Consider the following 18,272-nt stretch of genomic DNA (forward strand, 5'->3'; position numbering starts at 1 on the left):
ATGTGAATTTCGAAACTGTTACTTCCTATAAAAATTAAGGCGCTAACAAGTTAATACGTTAAAACTACAATTACCATCTTCCTCTGCCATCCTGTGCTGCTCCTGAAGCAGAAAAATTCTGGAAGAAAAAAACGTGTGAATGTCAAATGGAAAACAAAAGACAATTTATGAAAGTGAATAGATTCATCTTCAGGCACTTATATTTCTGTCAGCCGGCATGAAAGACATATGCTTTTTGCTCTTTATATGCCTTAACAAAGAAAGGCAGAGGAAAGAATGGATGCGGCTTAAAGTGACAGCAACATTAAAGGATGGCCGCCTTCTAGCATCTTGCAGGGAAAGTGACATTTAGAGGTGCACCCTGAGAACTGTCTGTTCACCGGCCTATGGAATGCATGAAGAGTGGCCATTTTACATCAAATTGATGGCACTGTGGGGAACTTAAACCTTAACAGGTGAAATGCAACCTGGGCACATTCTGTCAGATGACTGACATGTTGGAGTAAAGCTTGTGCTGCTTTTATATGAATGAGAGACAAGCGAGAGCTCTCACATATTCATGCAGTTGCAATGAAATCCTCAAACTGCATTACAGTAAAACTGTTCCTGAGGCCCAAATGCCTGCAAAAATATATTGACAATATTACTGAATATCTATCTATCCACCCATCTATTACACTGCAATTTTAGATAATATCTAATTTTACTCAGGAGTAGAATGTTCTAGTGCAAAATAGTCGGCAATTCCATGCCATTATCTTCCCCTGCAGTGAAAGGACATTTTCACTTTTGACACATGCCACTCAGGTGACAGGGTGCAGCCCAGTATTTTTGGAGTAGACCTACATGCTATTCAGAGCTGGCAGGAACAATTTTTCAGGAGAAATCTTTTCACTACCATCAATTCTTTCCACTGCAATAAGCAATCTTGTGCACCATTCAGAATTCATTTGAGAATGCCCTTTAAATTCCAATTAAATTCATACATTTGAACTGAGATAGCAAATACAATGCATAATTACAATTTGATTTAAATGTAAATATTTAAAAATTCAAAGATATTTAACTTGCATTTAACTTGCAAACCCAAACCCTGTGGCCAAATCAATTTAAAGTGACACTGATTCATTATTTAAACCATAATAAAATATATAAAGATATATATTGCATCTTATATCTTAATACAAATATTAATGTCTGTGCCTTTTAGAGGTAACATATATTTAAAAAGGCATAGGCTGAAGATAAGGTAGAAGAGGGCAGGAGTAGAGAAGGCATGGTCCTAAATAAGACACTCCCCCCAGCTACACTGTGATTGGTTGACCTGAACCAATGAGTGCTAAAACAAATGAAGTGTCACAGTGGGAGATTAGATAAATAAGTGAGTGAGGAGCAGAAGGTGGACTCGGGTTTATTTCAATTTGGCCAGATCACTAGAGCGTTGCAGGGTCTCAATCCCTAATGACCAGAGGGGGATGGGGGTGTAGAGATTGTATAGACTAGTTTTGGAGGAGGGGAGAATATACAGACAAATGGATCTGAGATAAAGGAAGGATTAAACTGTCCTAAAGACAGATACAGTCGCCACATTCAGTCTGATGATACATTTTTATTCAAACAATCAACGTATACATCCCATCTCCACGCAATCATGTTATCTTTGTCTTCTTGGAAAGATAGCTCTGATAATAAAAGTTACTGAACAAAGCGATTAGGCTGAGGGCGTAGCCGAACACCACCATATTCATGGAGTCAGGGAAGTCACAGTCAGCATAGAGGTTGAACGCAGTGTGAATAGTCACAATAAAGAACTGGAGCTGAGGACAAAGAAAGACAGAGACACAAAAGTGACAGATCCTTCATATTAAAGCATTATTCCTTAAAAAAAAAATCATAATGAGAGTCTCACCAGTTGGAGGGAAGTGAGGTAGCGTTTCCACCATAAGTATTTCTGCATCTGTGGGCCCAGTGCTGCCAGGCCATAGTACATATACATCACCACATGCACAAGAGAGTTTATGAGGCCAATAAGGAATGCTGAGGAAGAGAGAACATCTTTAGCAAATCATGCTCTGCCTTGTCACCCTGAAGCAATAGCAATCATCCGTATTTGTCATTTCATCAGTTGCCTAACATCAAGACAATACCACTCACGTTTCAGAATACTTTCATCGTCTATTTCTGGAGCAATATATCACCTAGTGGTGTCAGAGTGACACTGCAACTAAATCAAACCCAATAGATGTCCGATTAAGAGCTGAATCATTTCTTAATTACGTTAATACAGTGGTGTCCAAAAGCAGATCACTACACTCTAAAAAATGCTGGGTTGTTTTAACCCAATTTTGGGTCAAATATGGACAAACCCAAAATGTTGGGTTAAAAATGTAATGTAAAAATTTAACCCAACGGCTGGGTTAGTCCATATTTGACCCAAAGTTGGGTTAAAACAACCCAGCATTTTTTAGAGTGTAGTAAAAATGCTGCTACTGTCTTTATTACAAATTAACAAGTTTGTTTGCCCTTAAAATCTAATGAGTGAAAATTAACATGAATTTCAGAATTTGCTTCAATGAACACCAAGATCATGTTCTCCAGCATGGTTTGAGATGATCCAATCAGCATCTTAGGCGTCAGAAGCTTCTATACAGGTTTATTTCAAGGAGCTGTGCAACAATGCAATTTAGTTTTTAATCTGATTAAAGACTCAAATTCACCTCTATTCAAAAACTAAACACAACCTGTATACACAACGTGTATATTGTCTTGTTTGAGAGTATGACATTGTTGAGTGGACTGCTGTATGTAAACACAATCATTTATTTTACTCCAAGGTAAGAACACTTACACTGCCCTCCCGCAACATACTTGACCCCGGCCCACCAGTTGAAAATCATGGTGCCGTGATGATACACATGTAGAAAGGTCAGTTGATTGTTCTTCTTCCTCAGAATGAAGAACATCTGATGATAATGACATTTACTTCTTAATGTAATAAAACATCATCATAAGACATTCATTAACAATGTGATCTGATATCAAAGGACTAGATAATTTACTTACAGTATCAGTAAGTTCAATGACTTTTGAGAAGTAAAACCACCAGCACACTCTGGCCATCTGCATGGGATCAAAATCGCACAGCGTTAAGGAAGGCAATGACTATTAATTATGGTAATTCTTATTCCACAATTGCAGATGTGTAGAAAAATGCAAATTATTTGTATAAAAATAATTTGCTTACCCGCATTGCAAGGGGGTTTTCAGAGTAGTCCACAGGCTGACACAGCAAGCTGTAATTTGCCAACCAAGATGATGCTGTGAACTAAAAGCAAATCAAACATGCATACTTAGGCTATACACACATAAATACATATGAATGTATTTATGAATTAATAAGTTAATATGAATGAGACTTCATAAATGAATAGGAAATATGTTAGTTCTATAGACTGTGTTTAGTTCACAAGCGCATACCTCATAAAACATGTAAGCAGAAAGGCACACCATGGAAAAATTGTAAATAATAAGAATAGCCTTGATGTTGACTGGTTCTCTGTGAGTCATCAGTTTGGGGCCAAGCCAGATGATGACAAGGTAACAGAGGAATATGCCACAGACAGGCATGGGAGAATAAACTAATAGCCATCCATCTGTCCTCTTGTCTGGAAATTAAAGAACGAAATGCATAATTAGCACGTTAAACTTTCTAATATAGTGGTTAAAGTAGTTTAGATTTTTTTTTTTTTAATACTGGTTTCGTCAGGACCAATTAGTCAAATGTAGGCTAGCCTGCACTGGTGTCATGTAACTGTGTAGCTAAGTAAAACATTTTTGTTGTAGCCTACAATTTTTGTGGTAGGCTACACTGCTTATTAGCCTGTGTATGAAAATAATTAAGAGCATATTTAAAGTAAAAGAATGGACATGTAATTCCTTGAAAAATACCTCCGTTTTCTAGGACCCATTGGTAAAGTATCTGGAGCCTTTGCCATGTCGACGGCGATACGGACACCTGAGCAATTAATAATGGAGATGAGACGTGTCTGTTAATGTATAGTCATATTGTAATAAAAAAAAAACCATACCAACCGAAACCAAACTTTAAATAATTGTAGTCACTTTACCAATAGGCCTATCCGAGAAATGGTAGGCTATATTAACGAAATAAGAGCAAACGGCTTACCATTGCGCTTGACGTTCATTCAGTAATGCCTAAACATCGCCATCTATCGGTTGCCTTTAGGAACAGCGCGACAGTTCGTTGCTGGGAGTAGCTAACTTCAGGAGTAAAATGTCAATTATGATCGCAATTTAAGTTACACGAGAGAGAGAGAGAGAACATGTTGTCAACGGAATTACGACACAGAGCTCTCGTTCAGCATAAATCAGAGGCTCATGGATGAGTTAAGGAGTTTACACGGCATCCTCCTCCCCAAGACGGATTAGCAAAATCCCCCGGATGACTTTATTCTTTAACAGAGATACCATCAGCTATTTTGAGCAGAGTGCCTTAACCATTTCACAATTTTGTGTTTAGACATAGCTTAATATTGTTTTTAATTCATTCTGTAAAGTGGCAACCTGCAAATTAGCCTATATACTTAAGTTGGCTACATAAATAATTTAACTAAAGGATGAATTACGTACAGTGTTAAGCCCAGAATGTGCTCTTTACAGAACATTCTTAAAACTGTGTCTTATAAGGTCTCAAAGAAACCTCTGCAGAGGAAAAAACTTCATTGCTGGGTCTCAGGAGTATATGCTGATGCAAACTAATTTTATATTTTATAGTCTTACACCACTCAAACACATTCCCATTACATATCTTATAGATAATATATTAACAAATACAAAGCAGTTAACTCAATAAACAAAGAAAACTCTTTAGTTTAGCAATGTCAGATATTCCTTAAAATTAACGAGGAGAACAGATATAGTGTGAATGACTCCTTTGCTCAACATCTGTATGCAGAACCCTGACTCAGGTTTAAAATGCACACTTCATTAAGAACAATGAGATTCAACTAAAATCATCCTTTAAGGTCAATAATATAAAGGTCTGACACAAGAGCAGCTCTATATTTACTACAAAATTCAACAATTATTGGAGAAAAAAAAATCTGTTTTAATGACTATGTCCAGGTTCATGATGAGAATGCTGGGTTGGCTCTTTTGGTATGCTGGCCACATCTGAATAACCCGTTCTATTTCTGTTATTTGAATAATGATGGTGATGATGATGTTCATGTTGATGATGATGCTCATGTTGATGATGATGATGATGATGATGATGCTGGACAGTTACAGGCTCTGTATTGTTAGCCTGCTGGTTGTTCTCTCCTGTGAACTCGCCTGCATTTTTTGGGGGGTTGTCAGAGCCTTCTGATATGGAGAAGTTGGCATTTAGCTGAAAGAGAGTTTGCAAACATTTCATAAATATGGAACTTTCTGGAGCTGTATATTGTTGAATATTGTCACTCACTGAGCAGTTGCATATATTTTTGTGGTATGTAGCTCTGATGGCTGCTTCTATGTAAGGATAATGAAGAAAGCTGAAGGGCAGGACAATGTGGAAGGTGAGATATCCACATCTGTGCAGAAAATAAATACAGAATATTGAATATTAACAACATATGTAAAGAATACTTGAGACAAATATCTCAGATGCTCATTCCTCTGGTGAATTTGCATATGGATACTAAAAGAGCCATGTGACCCTCAGTGTGTACTGGATTCAGAAGTGTTTATACCTGTCATACACTAAGAAATCATCCTTGTCTCCCTCCAAGAGCTCCCAGACATTGTTTTGCAGCGGGCTCTGCTGGTACACAGGGATGCCTAGTGCCGTCCTCCTCTTCAGCTCCCAGTACATGGCTCTGGACTGTGCATCCTGCTCATTGATGATCAGGAATGATATGTTAGTCAGCTTGCCATGGACCAGCTTATCACGCAGGTCTCCCAACCTTCCCAACCAAAAGGAAGAGAGCACAAGCAAGGATTCAGTTGACTGAGCAATTTACCAAGATTTATATTTCTGTTGTTTACAAAAAAAAAATAAAATAAATAAATAAAATCTGTCCCTTTAAATGAGGAAGGTCAGTCAACAAAACGGCTGACGGTTGTAGGCTACTGCTTACATAGATTTGCGTGAAACATAAGTTTGAATTATTTTTTATAAAAATAATAATAAAAATTCTCATAGCTTTATTTTGAATTTTCATTTATTGTATAGCCATATATTCCATAGATTCATTAAAAAAAGATAGCCTAAAGATAAAACTGATAAATTATAGAACTGTAATAATTGCATCATCATCCTTTTTCAGAATGAAGCATTAAAAGTCACATTTTATTACTGTATCTTATGTTTCTGTAGGCTATTTGTTACATTTAGTGAACAGACTGATTTAGTAAACAATTAAAAAGTGTCTAAATATCTATGGGTCTTTTTTTTTTTACCTTGTTTGTTTGAAATTTGCCTAAAAAAAAAATCTTTAAAAATCAACATCTCTAACTTAAAGACATCGCTTTATAGACTGAGAAATTGTCACACAGCGCAAGAACTCTCACCTGGCAGCCTGCGTGAGACAGAAGTGTCAGCTCGCTTTAAGAAGAGCCACAACGACTACATTTCCCAGAAGGTCTTTCATCGGAGCCTTGCTATCGATCTCCCACTGTGGGGCAGGTTTACAGATTCTGGAGCCAGTGCTTTCTTTCTCCACAAACAGTGGTGAAGCTCCTAGAAGAGCTGGAAAAGCAGACAACCACAGAGCCCAGAGAGCCTGCATCACGCCCGCGCTGCACGCCCGCGCTGCACGCCACCCGCTGCAAAAGATACAAACAAAAACAATTATCACTTCCTCAAAGTAGGCTAATAACCTCAAATTGCCTAATACTTTTATGTGTCATTAGTTTGACATCTTTATTTTACCCCATATTCAAAAAAGCAACTGGCAGGAGGACATGGAGTTGCACAAACCTGAAGCTCTGTCCCTTGGGCTCTTCCAGTCAAAAATACAGAAATGAGGAAAGGTTGACTGTCCACACTTTTAAAGTTCTCTTCTGGACAAACCCTCCCCCTCAACAAACAGAACAGAGGTGATTGGGGACTGGTGTGCAACAAAGTTTTTGTTCGTGTGTGGGTGATCCAAGACAAATACACTAGCTGATAACACACTAAACAACATTTTTTGTGACATCTGCAGTTTTATATAGAACAAATTTTGTGTCATATGTTACCATAGGTGAATAATATATAACATCAGTTGATAAAACATTACATCTGTGTGCTTTTGCAAAACATGATTAAGGAAAGTTTGAAATCATGCTATACTCTTGGATCAGTCATGTGTGTTTTTTTCCCCTTTGAATGTATACATCTTAAGTGTCCAAAAGCCATTTTAACACTGATGCAATACTTTGACTGATCGCTTGGATAATTTAGTTGACATAAGGAAAGATTTGAATTGAAAAGCAAATACTGGAGCGTCTTAAAGTCTTAGGGCAAGGGGCCGGTTGGATAAACCTATACGACAAGTCAGACATATTTTTTTTCTTTAATAAACTCTTCATAGCTTTTTAAAATCAGTTACATAAAAACATAGATGAGTCTAAGTTACCGAAAACTTAGACTGACTGCCCCTGACTAACTGCCAGTGGGTTATGAAGGTAGATTTGTGTCTTTATTATTCAATCAAAAAAAATGTTGCTTCAATCAAAAAAAATATTTTCAATTAAAAAAACCTTCACTTCAATGAAAAAAAACCTTTTCAATCAAAGAAAAAAAGTATTTGAGTCCAAAAATATATTTGAGACTCAAAAAAATAGATTTGAACACTGCTTTTCTTTGATTGAAAATGTTTTATTTGATAGAAGTCCGTTTTTTTTTTGTTTAAAGCAACCTTTTTAATTAAAGTAACATTGTTTTTTGATTGGACCATATAATGGGTAGGACATTTGTGTCTTTATCATTCAATCAAAAAAGAAGTTGCTTCAAACAAACAAACAACAGAATCAATACAAAAGTCACTTCAATGAAAAGATAAACATTTTCAAATATAGAAAATCATTTTTGAATGCAAATAAAATATTTGAGACTCCAAAAATTGCATTTGAACACCTTTTGTTTTAATTGAAAATGTTCTCTTTGATTGAAGTAATCTTTTTTGTGTTTGGGCCATACATGGGTAGGACATTTGTGTCTTAATCATTCAATTCCAAAAAAGTTGTTTCAATCAAAAAAAAAATATTTTCAATCAAAGAAAAAACTTTTCAAAAGCAAAAAAAAAATTATTTACCTCGTGTATAAAAAAGTATTGAAGAGAATGTGTGTTTTCGTTGTTTTTGTTTTTTATTTGAAGTGAAAAAAATTTAGAATTTCAAATAGTTTTGATTGAATCCTTTTTTTTTTTTTTGAAGTGCAAAAAGTTTTGAAGTTCAAACTTTTTTTGATTGAATCATTTTGACACAAACGTTCCGCAGTGGGCGGGTGGTTCTCTGTTGGTCAGACATGTTTGATTGACAAGTGTCTACACCAACGACATCTTTCTGACAAAGAAGTCATGTTCGCCACTCGCCAGCAGCTTTTTTAGAGGGGATAAAATCTTTGCCTGGCAAGGGGATCTGCTACTCGACCGGCCACGGATATATGTGCCTTATATGCACTGCATTATATAGCGCCTGCCACTCGAACTTACACAATATTTACAGTAAATGCAGCGCATATTCCCCGACAGAACGGTACGCACAATAGGTCAATATTCACCATTAACCAAACGCTTTTCACCTGCCTAGCCACAAGATTTCTCACTGTTTACACCTATCAGACACTCCTAATGGTAGGCCTACACGAGAGCACACATACAGTACAATACAGATCTTATTTACACATTTATCATCTGATCATATATTTTATTCGTTCTTTTTGCCCGTATTGGAGCGCGTATAATAACGTGCAATCCATCTCTTATTTACCTTTTTGTCATCTTATATTATATTTTATTTGCTCTTTTTATGCGTATGGGAGTGCGCTCGCATGGCTCTATTAAGCGTCGCGCCGGCCACACCAGCCACACGATCTGTCTCTATTTACACCTAATGGTAGCTACACGAAAGCACACATAGTGCAATACAGATCTCATTTACCCATTTATCGTCTGATCTTATATTTTATTCGCTCTTTTTATGCGAACGGGTCGTGGCTCTAAGCATCGCCAGCCATACCAGCCACAAGATCTCTTACTGTTTACACCCATCAGACACTCCGATTGATGCACATGTGAAAACAGACAGTGCAATCCTGCTCTTAAGTATCTTTTTTGTCATCTTATTTTATATTTTATTTGCTCTTTTTGTCCATAATGGAGCAGGTAGGCTATGCAACCTCACCTAGCGTCGCGCCTGCCACAAGATCTCTCACTGTTTACATGAGACACTCAGATGAGAGCAAATAAAGTCCAATCCATCTCTTATCTACCTTTTTGTAATTTTTTCTTATATTTTATTTGCTCTTTTTGCCCGTATTGGAGCCATCTTCGCAGTAGTGAACACGCCGAGAGAAATGCTCATTTCATATGGATTAAATATAATCTGAGAGTAGAATAATCTATTTATTTTCGTTTTGAATTGTTTTGTTTAAAATTAGGCTAGACATTTCTACCTTTCTAGATGTAGCCTATTTATCATGTCTTTGAGAAACGTGCAAAGCAAAAAGTTCATGATTTTATTGCTATGCCTATATGTTTGCTTTGCTTCTTATTTATTAAATCCTGGGAATTGGTTGATCAAACATTGATTAAAATCAAGATGCAATTTATTAAAAACGAAATTCACTTTAAAGAAAGGCTTTATTAAAACAAAAAAAACTTAATGGAGTGGTCAAAATCATTCTCCTTCAGAATGTCAATCGGAGAATCACGCAACTATGAGAAATATTGCGAAATCTTGTGACTGGCGCACCACGAAACGTGCTCCATTATGGGACAAACGAGCTAATAAAATATAAGATAAGATGACAAAAGGGTAAATAAGTGCAGGGTTGCGTTGTCTCTGTGTTTTCGTGCATCAATCGGAGTGTCTGGTAGGCTATGAGAACAGTGAGAGATCTTGTGGCTGGCCCGACGCTTAAGAGCCACGAGATGCGCTCCAATACGGGCAAAAGAGCGAATAAAATATAAGATAATATGTAAAAAAAAAAAGTAAATAAGAGATGGATTGCACTTTATATGCCCTCAGAGTGTCTGGTTCACGTAAACAGTGAGAGATATTGTGGCAGGTCGCTTAGTAAGAGCCATGAGACGCGCTCCAATACGGACAAAAAGATAAATTATAAGATAAAATCATAGGCGTCATTTACGGGGGGGGGGGGGGGGGGGGGGGGGGGGGGGGGGGGATGGAACATGTGTCCCCATAGATATGTATGCATGTCCCCACCACTTTTTGCCAGGGTCGATTTTGTACCCACCACTTTTGAAACATCTCGCGGCGCCTACTCGAAAGAGAAACAAAAATAATGAATGCGTCATTGTACCCAGAACTTTTGAAAATGCTCTTCCGAATACGTCTCTCCGTCCCCCAGCACATTTCAAACCAAACCAAACTGACGCCCGTACACAAGAGCAGGATAACACTGTCTGTGTGCTCTCGTGTATTAATCGGAGTTTCTGATAGTAAACAGTGAGAGATCGTGTGGCTGGTGTGGCTGGCGCGATGCTTAGAGCCACAAGATCAAATGATAAATAGATAATAGCCTATCCTGTAGGGGTAAAAACTTGCTGGCGAGTGGCGAACATGACTTCTTTGTCAGAAAGATGTCGTTGGTGTAGACACTTGTCAATCAAACATGTCTGACCAACAGAGAACCACCCGCCCACTGCGGAACGTTTGTGTCAAAATGATTCAATCAAAAAAAGTTTGAACTTCAAAACTTTTTGCACTTCAAAAAAAAAAAAAGGATTCAATCAAAACTATTTGAAATTCTAAATTTTTTTCACTTCAAATAAAAAACAAAAACAACGAAAACACACATTCTCTTCAATACTTTTTTATACACGAGGTAAATAATTTTTTTTTTGCTTTTGAAAAGTTTTTTCTTTGATTGAAAATATTTTTTTTTTGATTGAAACAACTTTTTTGGAATTGAATGATTAAGACACAAATGTCCTACCCATGTATGGCCCAAACACAAAAAAGATTACTTCAATCAAAGAGAACATTTTCAATTAAAACAAAAGGTGTTCAAATGCAATTTTTGGAGTCTCAAATATTTTATTTGCATTCAAAAATGATTTTCTATATTTGAAAATGTTTATCTTTTCATTGAAGTGACTTTTGTATTGATTCTGTTGTTTGTTTGTTTGAAGCAACTTCTTTTTTGATTGAATGATAAAGACACAAATGTCCTACCCATTATATGGTCCAATCAAAAAACAATGTTACTTTAATTAAAAAGGTTGCTTTAAACAAAAAAAACCGGACTTCTATCAAATAAAACATTTTCAATCAAAGAAAAGCAGTGTTCAAATGTATTTTTTTGAGTCTCAAATATATTTTTGGACTCAAATACTTTTTTTCTTTGATTGAAAAGTTTTTTTTTCATTGAAGTGAAGGTTTTTTTAATTGAAAATATTTTTTTTGATTGAAGCAACATTTTTTTTGATTGAATAATAAAGACACAAATCTACCTTCATAGTGGGTCGCACATAATGACTATGTTTATGCAACCGGCCCCAGTTTTGCGATTTTGCCAGTTTGTGCCACTGTTTGCTTGATCTAAACACTCAGTGATCACATCATGTGAAAAACATGTGCATGTCTGTAAATTTACTGTTATTGTAAGAATATTATTCAAAATTATGAGAATATACTTGTCTTGTTATAATGTCTGGCTTTGCTGTATGTACACAAAAGTAAACAATCTGAAATTGACACCATATAAGGTTTCTTGAAAGATCTTTCACCATCTCATGGACATGAATTGATTTTAGTTTTGCAAACAGCAGTGATTCATCCTTGAAATGATTGGGACAAAGTACACACTTTAATCCATGGAGCAACAACCTTCAGTACACATTTCAAATATCTGTACAGAAAGGAGCACAAAAACAACAACAACAAAAAAAAAACTGTTAACACACCTAATACTTAATATCCGTTTTTAATCATTGTTGTATTATTTAAAGTGCTTTAAACCCTATATGTTCCTCAAATATCCCTAATAATATGCGCTCTGCGAATTTCTCAGTAGAACACTTTCTTAAAGGGATAGTCCACCGAAAAAATAAAAAAGATTCTCATTCAAACCTGTGACTGTTTTATGGAACACAAAATCAGATACTTTCAGCAATGTCATAAACTGGATGTCAATGGGAACCGAAACTGTTTGGTAACCAACATTTTTCAACATTTCTTATTTTGGGTTCAGCATAAGAAAACCCATACAGGTTTGAAACAGGAGGGTGAGTCAATACAAAAATGTATACTAGTGGGTGAACTATCCCTTTAAGACACACAGTTGATCTATTGTCAAGACAAGTGACCCATCACAAAGCTGTTTCTGACTAAATGAATATGATAAAACCAGAAACTCTGGTTTGCAGACAGAAGTTTATTATTTAGAACAGTACTTTCAGTTTGGCAGCTGCATGAATCATTTGTGTGGTGGGTCTAGAAATATGTGCAATCTTTTTAGCGGCTAAACTCCTTCACTACACATCATCTACCAGATTTACATCACCTCAGCATAACACCACAACCAATCTACCAATTTCATATCAATTGTGACATTTCTCCAATCTTCTCCAATATCTTTGTCTCAGTGGCAAAAATAACATTTGGATTTCAGGGCACATTTCAAGATTCTGTAAACAGCTGAAATTATTCCACCGACATTTTTTACCTACATTTCCTCAATACACATAAAAGGTGCAAGATTTGCATCAAGGGAGTGCAACTACACAGACAGATGCAGCAAGACCGAATTATTTCTTTCTTAGAGAAAATAACATATGTAATATTGAATCAGCTCCGGACTGTTGTGGTATTTATGCAAATGGTTTTAAAATGCAACAACAACAACAACAACCCAAAATAACTTGAACCAGTAAACAAACATCATCAGTGAGTCCTGCAGTTGCTTCGCCTTTGGCTGGTTTAACAGTCAACAGTCATTAGTACAGTTTCAGGTCATGACACCAATTAGTCCTTCATCGCTCGTAACATTGCCCTCTGGACTGTCACACGCCGTTATGATGCCCAAGCCGAGCTCTGCCAGTTCGTCCTGCATACTTGTGGTCACCATCATTTTGGGCTCCAGGCGATTGCACAGCGTCCTGTAAGAAGGCAGGGGGTAGCCAAGTTCCCTAAGGTACTCGTATCCTTTAACCCCTACCGCACAGCGAATTTTTCGGGCTGTCAGTAAAGTGTCATGGGACCACACTGCCCTCCGAGAACGCTTGGCTAATGTTAGGGCGCGAATCTGATCCTCGAACAGGAACACCTGCAGCCCCTTTTCTATTTTACTCAGTTTGTAAAGACGCTTCTTCATCTCCTCTGCCTGTGTAAAAAAAAAAAAAGAAATGACAAAATGTTGTCAGTGTTTTCAAACGATTATGATTCGTTCTTATGATTCAGAAGAATAAATGTTACCTCTCTCTGTAGTCGGACTGTGTGCTGCTGTTGCTGCTCTAGCTTGCTTTTATAATGCTGACAGAGAGAACAGGGTCGCTCTTCCTCTGCCCCCTGAACTCCATCCTCCTCTGAATCCACAGGGGGCTGTCGGCGGGCATAACCATGATCCCCCATGTTCAAGTCTTTTTCCACTACAATAACAACATACATTGTGTAAAACGCAAAAGTTTTACGAGTGAAAGTAAAGTATCTTGGGGGAACGGAATACTTTTGCAAAAGAAAGCAAATGTGTTGTCATCAAATGCAAAGTTTCTCAGGGAAATGCAAGACTTTAGCTAGAGAACACAGAAGTTTTGAGGGTGAATGCAAGTTTCTCTGGGAAACGCAATTCAAGTTGTAAGTACAAAAATGTTATGACACAATAGTATTGAAACATATAGCTATTTTTTTCCATCATCTTGTGCCCTTAGGGACTCCATACAAAAAACTTTACCTGGCTCATTTTTAACAGGTAACGCTACTTGAGGGTTGACAGGAGAGGGAGGGTCGGGTACATTGAACAGTGTGGGGATTGCGTTTGGTTTGAGTTTCCTTCCCCCTGCTGGTGATCTGGCGATCTCCTCAAACTGGCTTTCCTCAAAGTGGTCCTGTCACGGAAATAAAGCTTTATGGCAAGAATATAGATATATAGTTACACCAAGAGGACACCAGAAGAATGGCTTCATTGTTTTCTTCTGCAGAATTTAATACTCTCATGCGTTTCACTTGCCTGGCACAGTCTGGAGCAGGGAGTTGGTACAAAATCACGCCGACAGTTTACAAGCCACTTTCTCATGCGCACGGGGTCTTTCGGAAAGCGAAAGAGCTGCTTTCCAATAGTTGTAGAGTTCGAGCAGTTTGGAGCGGAGCATCCACCCATTTTTATTTTTGTCGCCAAACGTTTAACTTACCATCTGGCCAAAACAACAATGACACGTATCGGTCTGCTAGCAGAGGACTTCGCAGGTGTATTATTAAATATACGTTAGACGTCAGAAAAAAGAGATAGCAGTTGTTTTAGCAGACGTAAGCAATTACTTTACGGGCGGTCTCTTTAATGTATTGAGTAGAAAATGTGATAACTTGCGAATATATTTTACTAGTAAGTGAAATGCAGAGTTTGTTTGAGCCAAAATGGCGCCGGTAGGCGACTTGCTGACGCATAATGTGAGAGTTGACTTTAGTTTTGCCTGTATGAAATTAGTTCACATTTAAATGCACATAATGTAAATAGTTTTTATGAATCATTTAACAGTTAAGAGAATGCGAGATAACGAACAAAAAGAAAACAAAAAAGATAACATTTGAGCTATTATATAAATGTAAAATCTTTAAACATTTATTAAAGGAGAAAAATGTAATAATAATAATAATATAAAATAAATAAATAAAATAAAGTTACTAATAGCTTATGTATGAGGGTCAACTGATACTTTACGATTTTCTTCAATGAACTAAATCATCTTACACTTTTTGGAAATTCTCAAGGATTTACAGTAATTCCAAATATATATATATATATATATTAAACTTTCCGTTATTTTTTTACTAAACTGTTTTTAAGTGATTAATAGTATAAATATACTTGATTTTATTTATTTTAATTCAAAGATTAATGCTTCACACTCCGGTCCAGTAGGTGGTGGACACGCATATTACGCCATCCGCCATAAAACGTAGAAGAAACTCCAACCGGAAAGAAAATAGACGCACTCACGTGTTACCGCATGTTAGACAGGCGATTAAATTTATCAAAGTTATAGGAACACACATTTGACTTTGACGTTTAGAGTAATACAATTTGGAACAGTCCGAGAAACGCCAAAGCCAAGTAATTATTATAATTGTACCAGGTGCATTATACAGATACATTCGATTATGTTTTGTTACACTCCAAAATGACTTTTTAAGCACGTCTACATTATCTGCTTTGACGAAATCATAAATGTGTTTTACGTAAATATGTAACAACGGTGACGTTTGTAAAGAGCATTAAGAAAATCTCTGTCTTCAGCGGATGTGTGGTATTGGTTATTTTATCCAGTGCACTGAAAATGTCATCCTCCATGATAGTCCCTGTAATAGATGTGCAGGGAAACAATTTTACGGAGTTATGGGCAGCAATGGTATTGGCCATTAAAACATCTTCATTCATCGCCATTGATTTGGTGAGATGAAACACATTCTCTATTGAGAAACAGAACCGAATGAGAAAATTCATGTTTAATAATAGAATGGAACAAGATGATTGATGTATGTGGTCTTTTTTAGGAACTGAGTGGTCTTGGATCAAGGAAAGCTCTTCTGGCTGAGTATGTTATGTGATTTAATTATTAATATCCAGTAGCGTAAACGAAAGTGGTAATGTTTTTGTTTTTTTGCCTTTAAAGATGCATTGAAGAAAGATACAAAGCCATATGCCATGCTGCCCGCACACGTTCAATACTTTCATTGGGGTTTGCTTGTTATAAAGAGCTTGACACCAAAGTAAGGATCTTTGATTAACATATATTTCCCATTGAATATGTAAACGGACATTGTATTGTTTCTTGTGCTTTTCCTGTTTCTAGGCTGACAGCACATACCTGGTCCAGATTTACAATCTAACCTTGCTTTGCTCAGAGGATTACATTATTGAACCTCAGTCAGTGAAGTTCCTTGTGCAACATGGATTTGACTTCAACAAACAATATGCTGAAGGCATTTCTTATTATAAGGGTAATGATAAAGTGAGTATGAAGTTGTAAGATAGAATGTTCCATCAAGATGTAGATATTTCAGGTTTAGAGACTTAGTAGATGTGTTTTTGGCTTATTTTAGGGAGGTGATATCCATGGGATAAACATGCGGACCTTGTTCATAGAACTGCTGCGGACCAACAAGCCCTTGGTGGTCCATAATGGGCTAATAGACATGGTCTTCTTGTACCAGTGCTTCTATGCCCATTTACCTGATCGACTGGGCACCTTCACTGCCGATCTGTCCCAGATGTTTCCCGCAGGCATCTATGACACTAAGTATGCAACAGAGTATGAGCTGCGGTTTACAGCCTCATACCTGGAATATGCCTATAAGAAGTGGTATGTATAATACCTCAATAATATGCCAAGAGTAAAAAAATGTACATGTCTGTCAGTACCTAAGCTTTAAGTTTTTCTTTTTTTTTCCCACAGTAAGCTGCAAAATAGCAGAGACATTGAAGGTGGCGGTAATGGGAGTCGTGTGTTCCTAGAGTTTTGTAAATATACAGGCAACATGGAGAGCTACGTCGACTACAGGCCTTGCTTGGACAACCAGAATCAGGATGATGCCCTCAACATCTGTGTTCAGTTCTCTGTGAGTTCCTCAAATTCATTGGGGTTATATACTACCGCTTTTTTTATTTGAAAGAAATTAATTCTTTTTTTTTTCAGCATTAAATTGATCAAAAGTGACTAAAATAAATGGTTTATATAACTGCTATTTCTTTTTAAAGAATAATGAATACCATAGTATGTATTTTTCCTACTATGGAAGTCAATGAGACCAGAAACAGTCTGGTTACTGATATTCTTCTAAATATCAGAAAATCGGCTGAATTGATTCGAAAACGGTAAAACTCAACTGTTTAACTCTGAGGGAGTTGTAAAATGAACCTATTTCCAAAAAAAAAAAAAAAAAAAAAAAGTGGAGTATTCCTTTAAACACTGAGGGTATTATTTATTTTGAAGACAGACATTTAAAATAATGAGCAGTTTCACTTAAACTCACCTCCATCATCATATTCCTGAAATTTTATATGAAATTGCTTATGTTTTCTGTTCTGCTACTAGGCTTACGGATGGTGTCCTAATGGCTCTCAGTGCACAATGTCACATGACACAGACCTTATAATCCAGCATGATGAGAAGATCAAAGAAGACAAGAGGAAGAAGAGGAAGCGCAAGAACAAAAAGAAAGATTCTAAAGGGGCCTCCGAGTCATGCAGTTCCCCACAAGGGAAAAGATCGCACTTTGAAGAAGCTGAGCTGGACCAGGCAGTGCCCATGTCTGAACATCAGGAGAAGACTGCGAGAGATGAGCCAACAGACGCTACGCATGCGTTTGAACCTGGGGAAACAGCCAGCAAGAATGGAAATGAGGAATCTCAGCCAGAAGCACCTGTTGAAGCCCCTGATAGACCAAAAGAGAAGAAAGTTGAAGGAGGTACTCACCGAGCAGGATTTGACGCTTTCATGACTGGGTATATTTTTGCTTATGCCAGAAGTCTGACAAAAAACACACAAGAATCCAGCGCTGCTCCTCTTGTTCCCACATGTCTCAATAAACTGTTCCTCAGTGGCAAGTCTGTTCCTCTACATATAGCCAAAAGCACCTTCTCAAAGTCTTCAAAGGCTCATGTGCACAAGATGGACTACGTCTGGGGGGAAAAGCACTGCTGTAAAAGCTGAAGGAAATTTCTGATTTTTGAGATTTCAGTGTACAATTTTGGACAAATAAAGTCTAAGCTTTCCTATGGTTTCCTGTCCTTATGTCTGTTTTCTGATTTAGTGTACATTTAAACTATTTATAAAAGTGTGCTAGACTCGATTTAAGGAATTAACGAGCCATTAAAGTATGGATGA

General features: G+C 37.0%; 4 protein-coding genes across 4 annotated transcripts; 1 reads left to right on the top strand and 3 right to left on the bottom strand.

The window, feature by feature from the left end:
- Nucleotides 1-1,594: 1,594 nt before the first annotated feature.
- Nucleotides 1,595-4,623, bottom strand: elovl8a (ELOVL fatty acid elongase 8a). Its single transcript, XM_039677194.2, has 8 exons — nucleotides 4,187-4,623; nucleotides 3,949-4,015; nucleotides 3,478-3,665; nucleotides 3,245-3,325; nucleotides 3,064-3,120; nucleotides 2,849-2,963; nucleotides 1,910-2,037; nucleotides 1,595-1,817 (listed from the first exon to the last, which is right to left on the bottom strand). The coding sequence occupies exons 1-8, from the start codon at nucleotides 4,187-4,189 to the stop codon at nucleotides 1,650-1,652; spliced, it is 807 nt and encodes a 268-aa protein (XP_039533128.1). The 5' UTR covers nucleotides 4,190-4,623; the 3' UTR covers nucleotides 1,595-1,649.
- A 136-nt stretch (nucleotides 4,624-4,759) lies between these two features.
- selenop2 (selenoprotein P2) lies at nucleotides 4,760-7,108 on the bottom strand. Its single transcript, XM_039677193.2, has 5 exons — nucleotides 6,983-7,108; nucleotides 6,574-6,828; nucleotides 5,754-5,966; nucleotides 5,486-5,594; nucleotides 4,760-5,410 (listed from the first exon to the last, which is right to left on the bottom strand). The coding sequence occupies exons 2-5, from the start codon at nucleotides 6,789-6,791 to the stop codon at nucleotides 5,129-5,131; spliced, it is 822 nt and encodes a 273-aa protein (XP_039533127.2). The 5' UTR covers nucleotides 6,792-6,828; nucleotides 6,983-7,108; the 3' UTR covers nucleotides 4,760-5,128.
- Nucleotides 7,109-12,021: 4,913 nt separating this feature from the next.
- Nucleotides 12,022-14,930, bottom strand: LOC120482655 (uncharacterized). The gene is made up of 4 exons (XM_039677192.2): nucleotides 14,399-14,930; nucleotides 14,123-14,276; nucleotides 13,648-13,820; nucleotides 12,022-13,555 (listed from the first exon to the last, which is right to left on the bottom strand). The coding sequence occupies exons 1-4, from the start codon at nucleotides 14,546-14,548 to the stop codon at nucleotides 13,181-13,183; spliced, it is 852 nt and encodes a 283-aa protein (XP_039533126.1). The 5' UTR covers nucleotides 14,549-14,930; the 3' UTR covers nucleotides 12,022-13,180.
- A 408-nt stretch (nucleotides 14,931-15,338) lies between these two features.
- toe1 (target of EGR1, exonuclease) lies at nucleotides 15,339-18,165 on the top strand. The gene is made up of 7 exons (XM_039678068.2): nucleotides 15,339-15,836; nucleotides 15,940-15,980; nucleotides 16,059-16,155; nucleotides 16,239-16,397; nucleotides 16,489-16,748; nucleotides 16,842-17,004; nucleotides 17,481-18,165. Exons 1-7 carry the CDS (start codon nucleotides 15,723-15,725, stop codon nucleotides 18,096-18,098), a joined length of 1,452 nt encoding a protein of 483 aa, XP_039534002.1. The 5' UTR covers nucleotides 15,339-15,722; the 3' UTR covers nucleotides 18,099-18,165.
- The last annotated feature ends 107 nt before the right edge of the window (nucleotides 18,166-18,272 follow it).

This window comes from Pimephales promelas, chromosome 5, assembly GCF_988280905.1.
Source record: "Pimephales promelas chromosome 5, fPimPro1.hap1.1, whole genome shotgun sequence".
NCBI lineage: Eukaryota > Metazoa > Chordata > Actinopteri > Cypriniformes > Leuciscidae > Pimephales > Pimephales promelas.

Bases quoted from the DNA above. Each gene is read 5' to 3' on its own strand.
- toe1 (XM_039678068.2), top strand. From the start codon at position 15,723: ATGTCATCCTCCATGATAGTCCCTGTAATAGATGTGCAGGGAAACAAT. The intron at 15,981-16,058 runs GTATGTTATGTG...TTGCCTTTAAAG, and splicing joins AGGAAAGCTCTTCTGGCTGA to ATGCATTGAAGAAAGATACA. The intron at 17,005-17,480 runs GTGAGTTCCTCA...TTCTGCTACTAG, and splicing joins ACATCTGTGTTCAGTTCTCT to GCTTACGGATGGTGTCCTAA.
- LOC120482655 (XM_039677192.2), bottom strand. From the start codon at position 14,548: ATGGGTGGATGCTCCGCTCCAAACTGCTCGAACTCTACAACTATTGGA. The intron at 14,277-14,398 runs GCAAGTGAAACG...TTTCCGTGACAG, and splicing joins CCTGCTCCAGACTGTGCCAG to GACCACTTTGAGGAAAGCCA. The intron at 13,556-13,647 runs GTAACATTTATT...TTTTTTACACAG, and splicing joins CAGTCCGACTACAGAGAGAG to GCAGAGGAGATGAAGAAGCG.
- elovl8a (XM_039677194.2), bottom strand. The intron at 2,038-2,848 runs GTAAGTGTTCTT...TCTCTTCCTCAG, and splicing joins GTATGTTGCGGGAGGGCAGT to CATTCCTTATTGGCCTCATA. The intron at 1,818-1,909 runs GTGAGACTCTCA...CTTTGTCCTCAG, and splicing joins ACCTCACTTCCCTCCAACTG to CTCCAGTTCTTTATTGTGAC.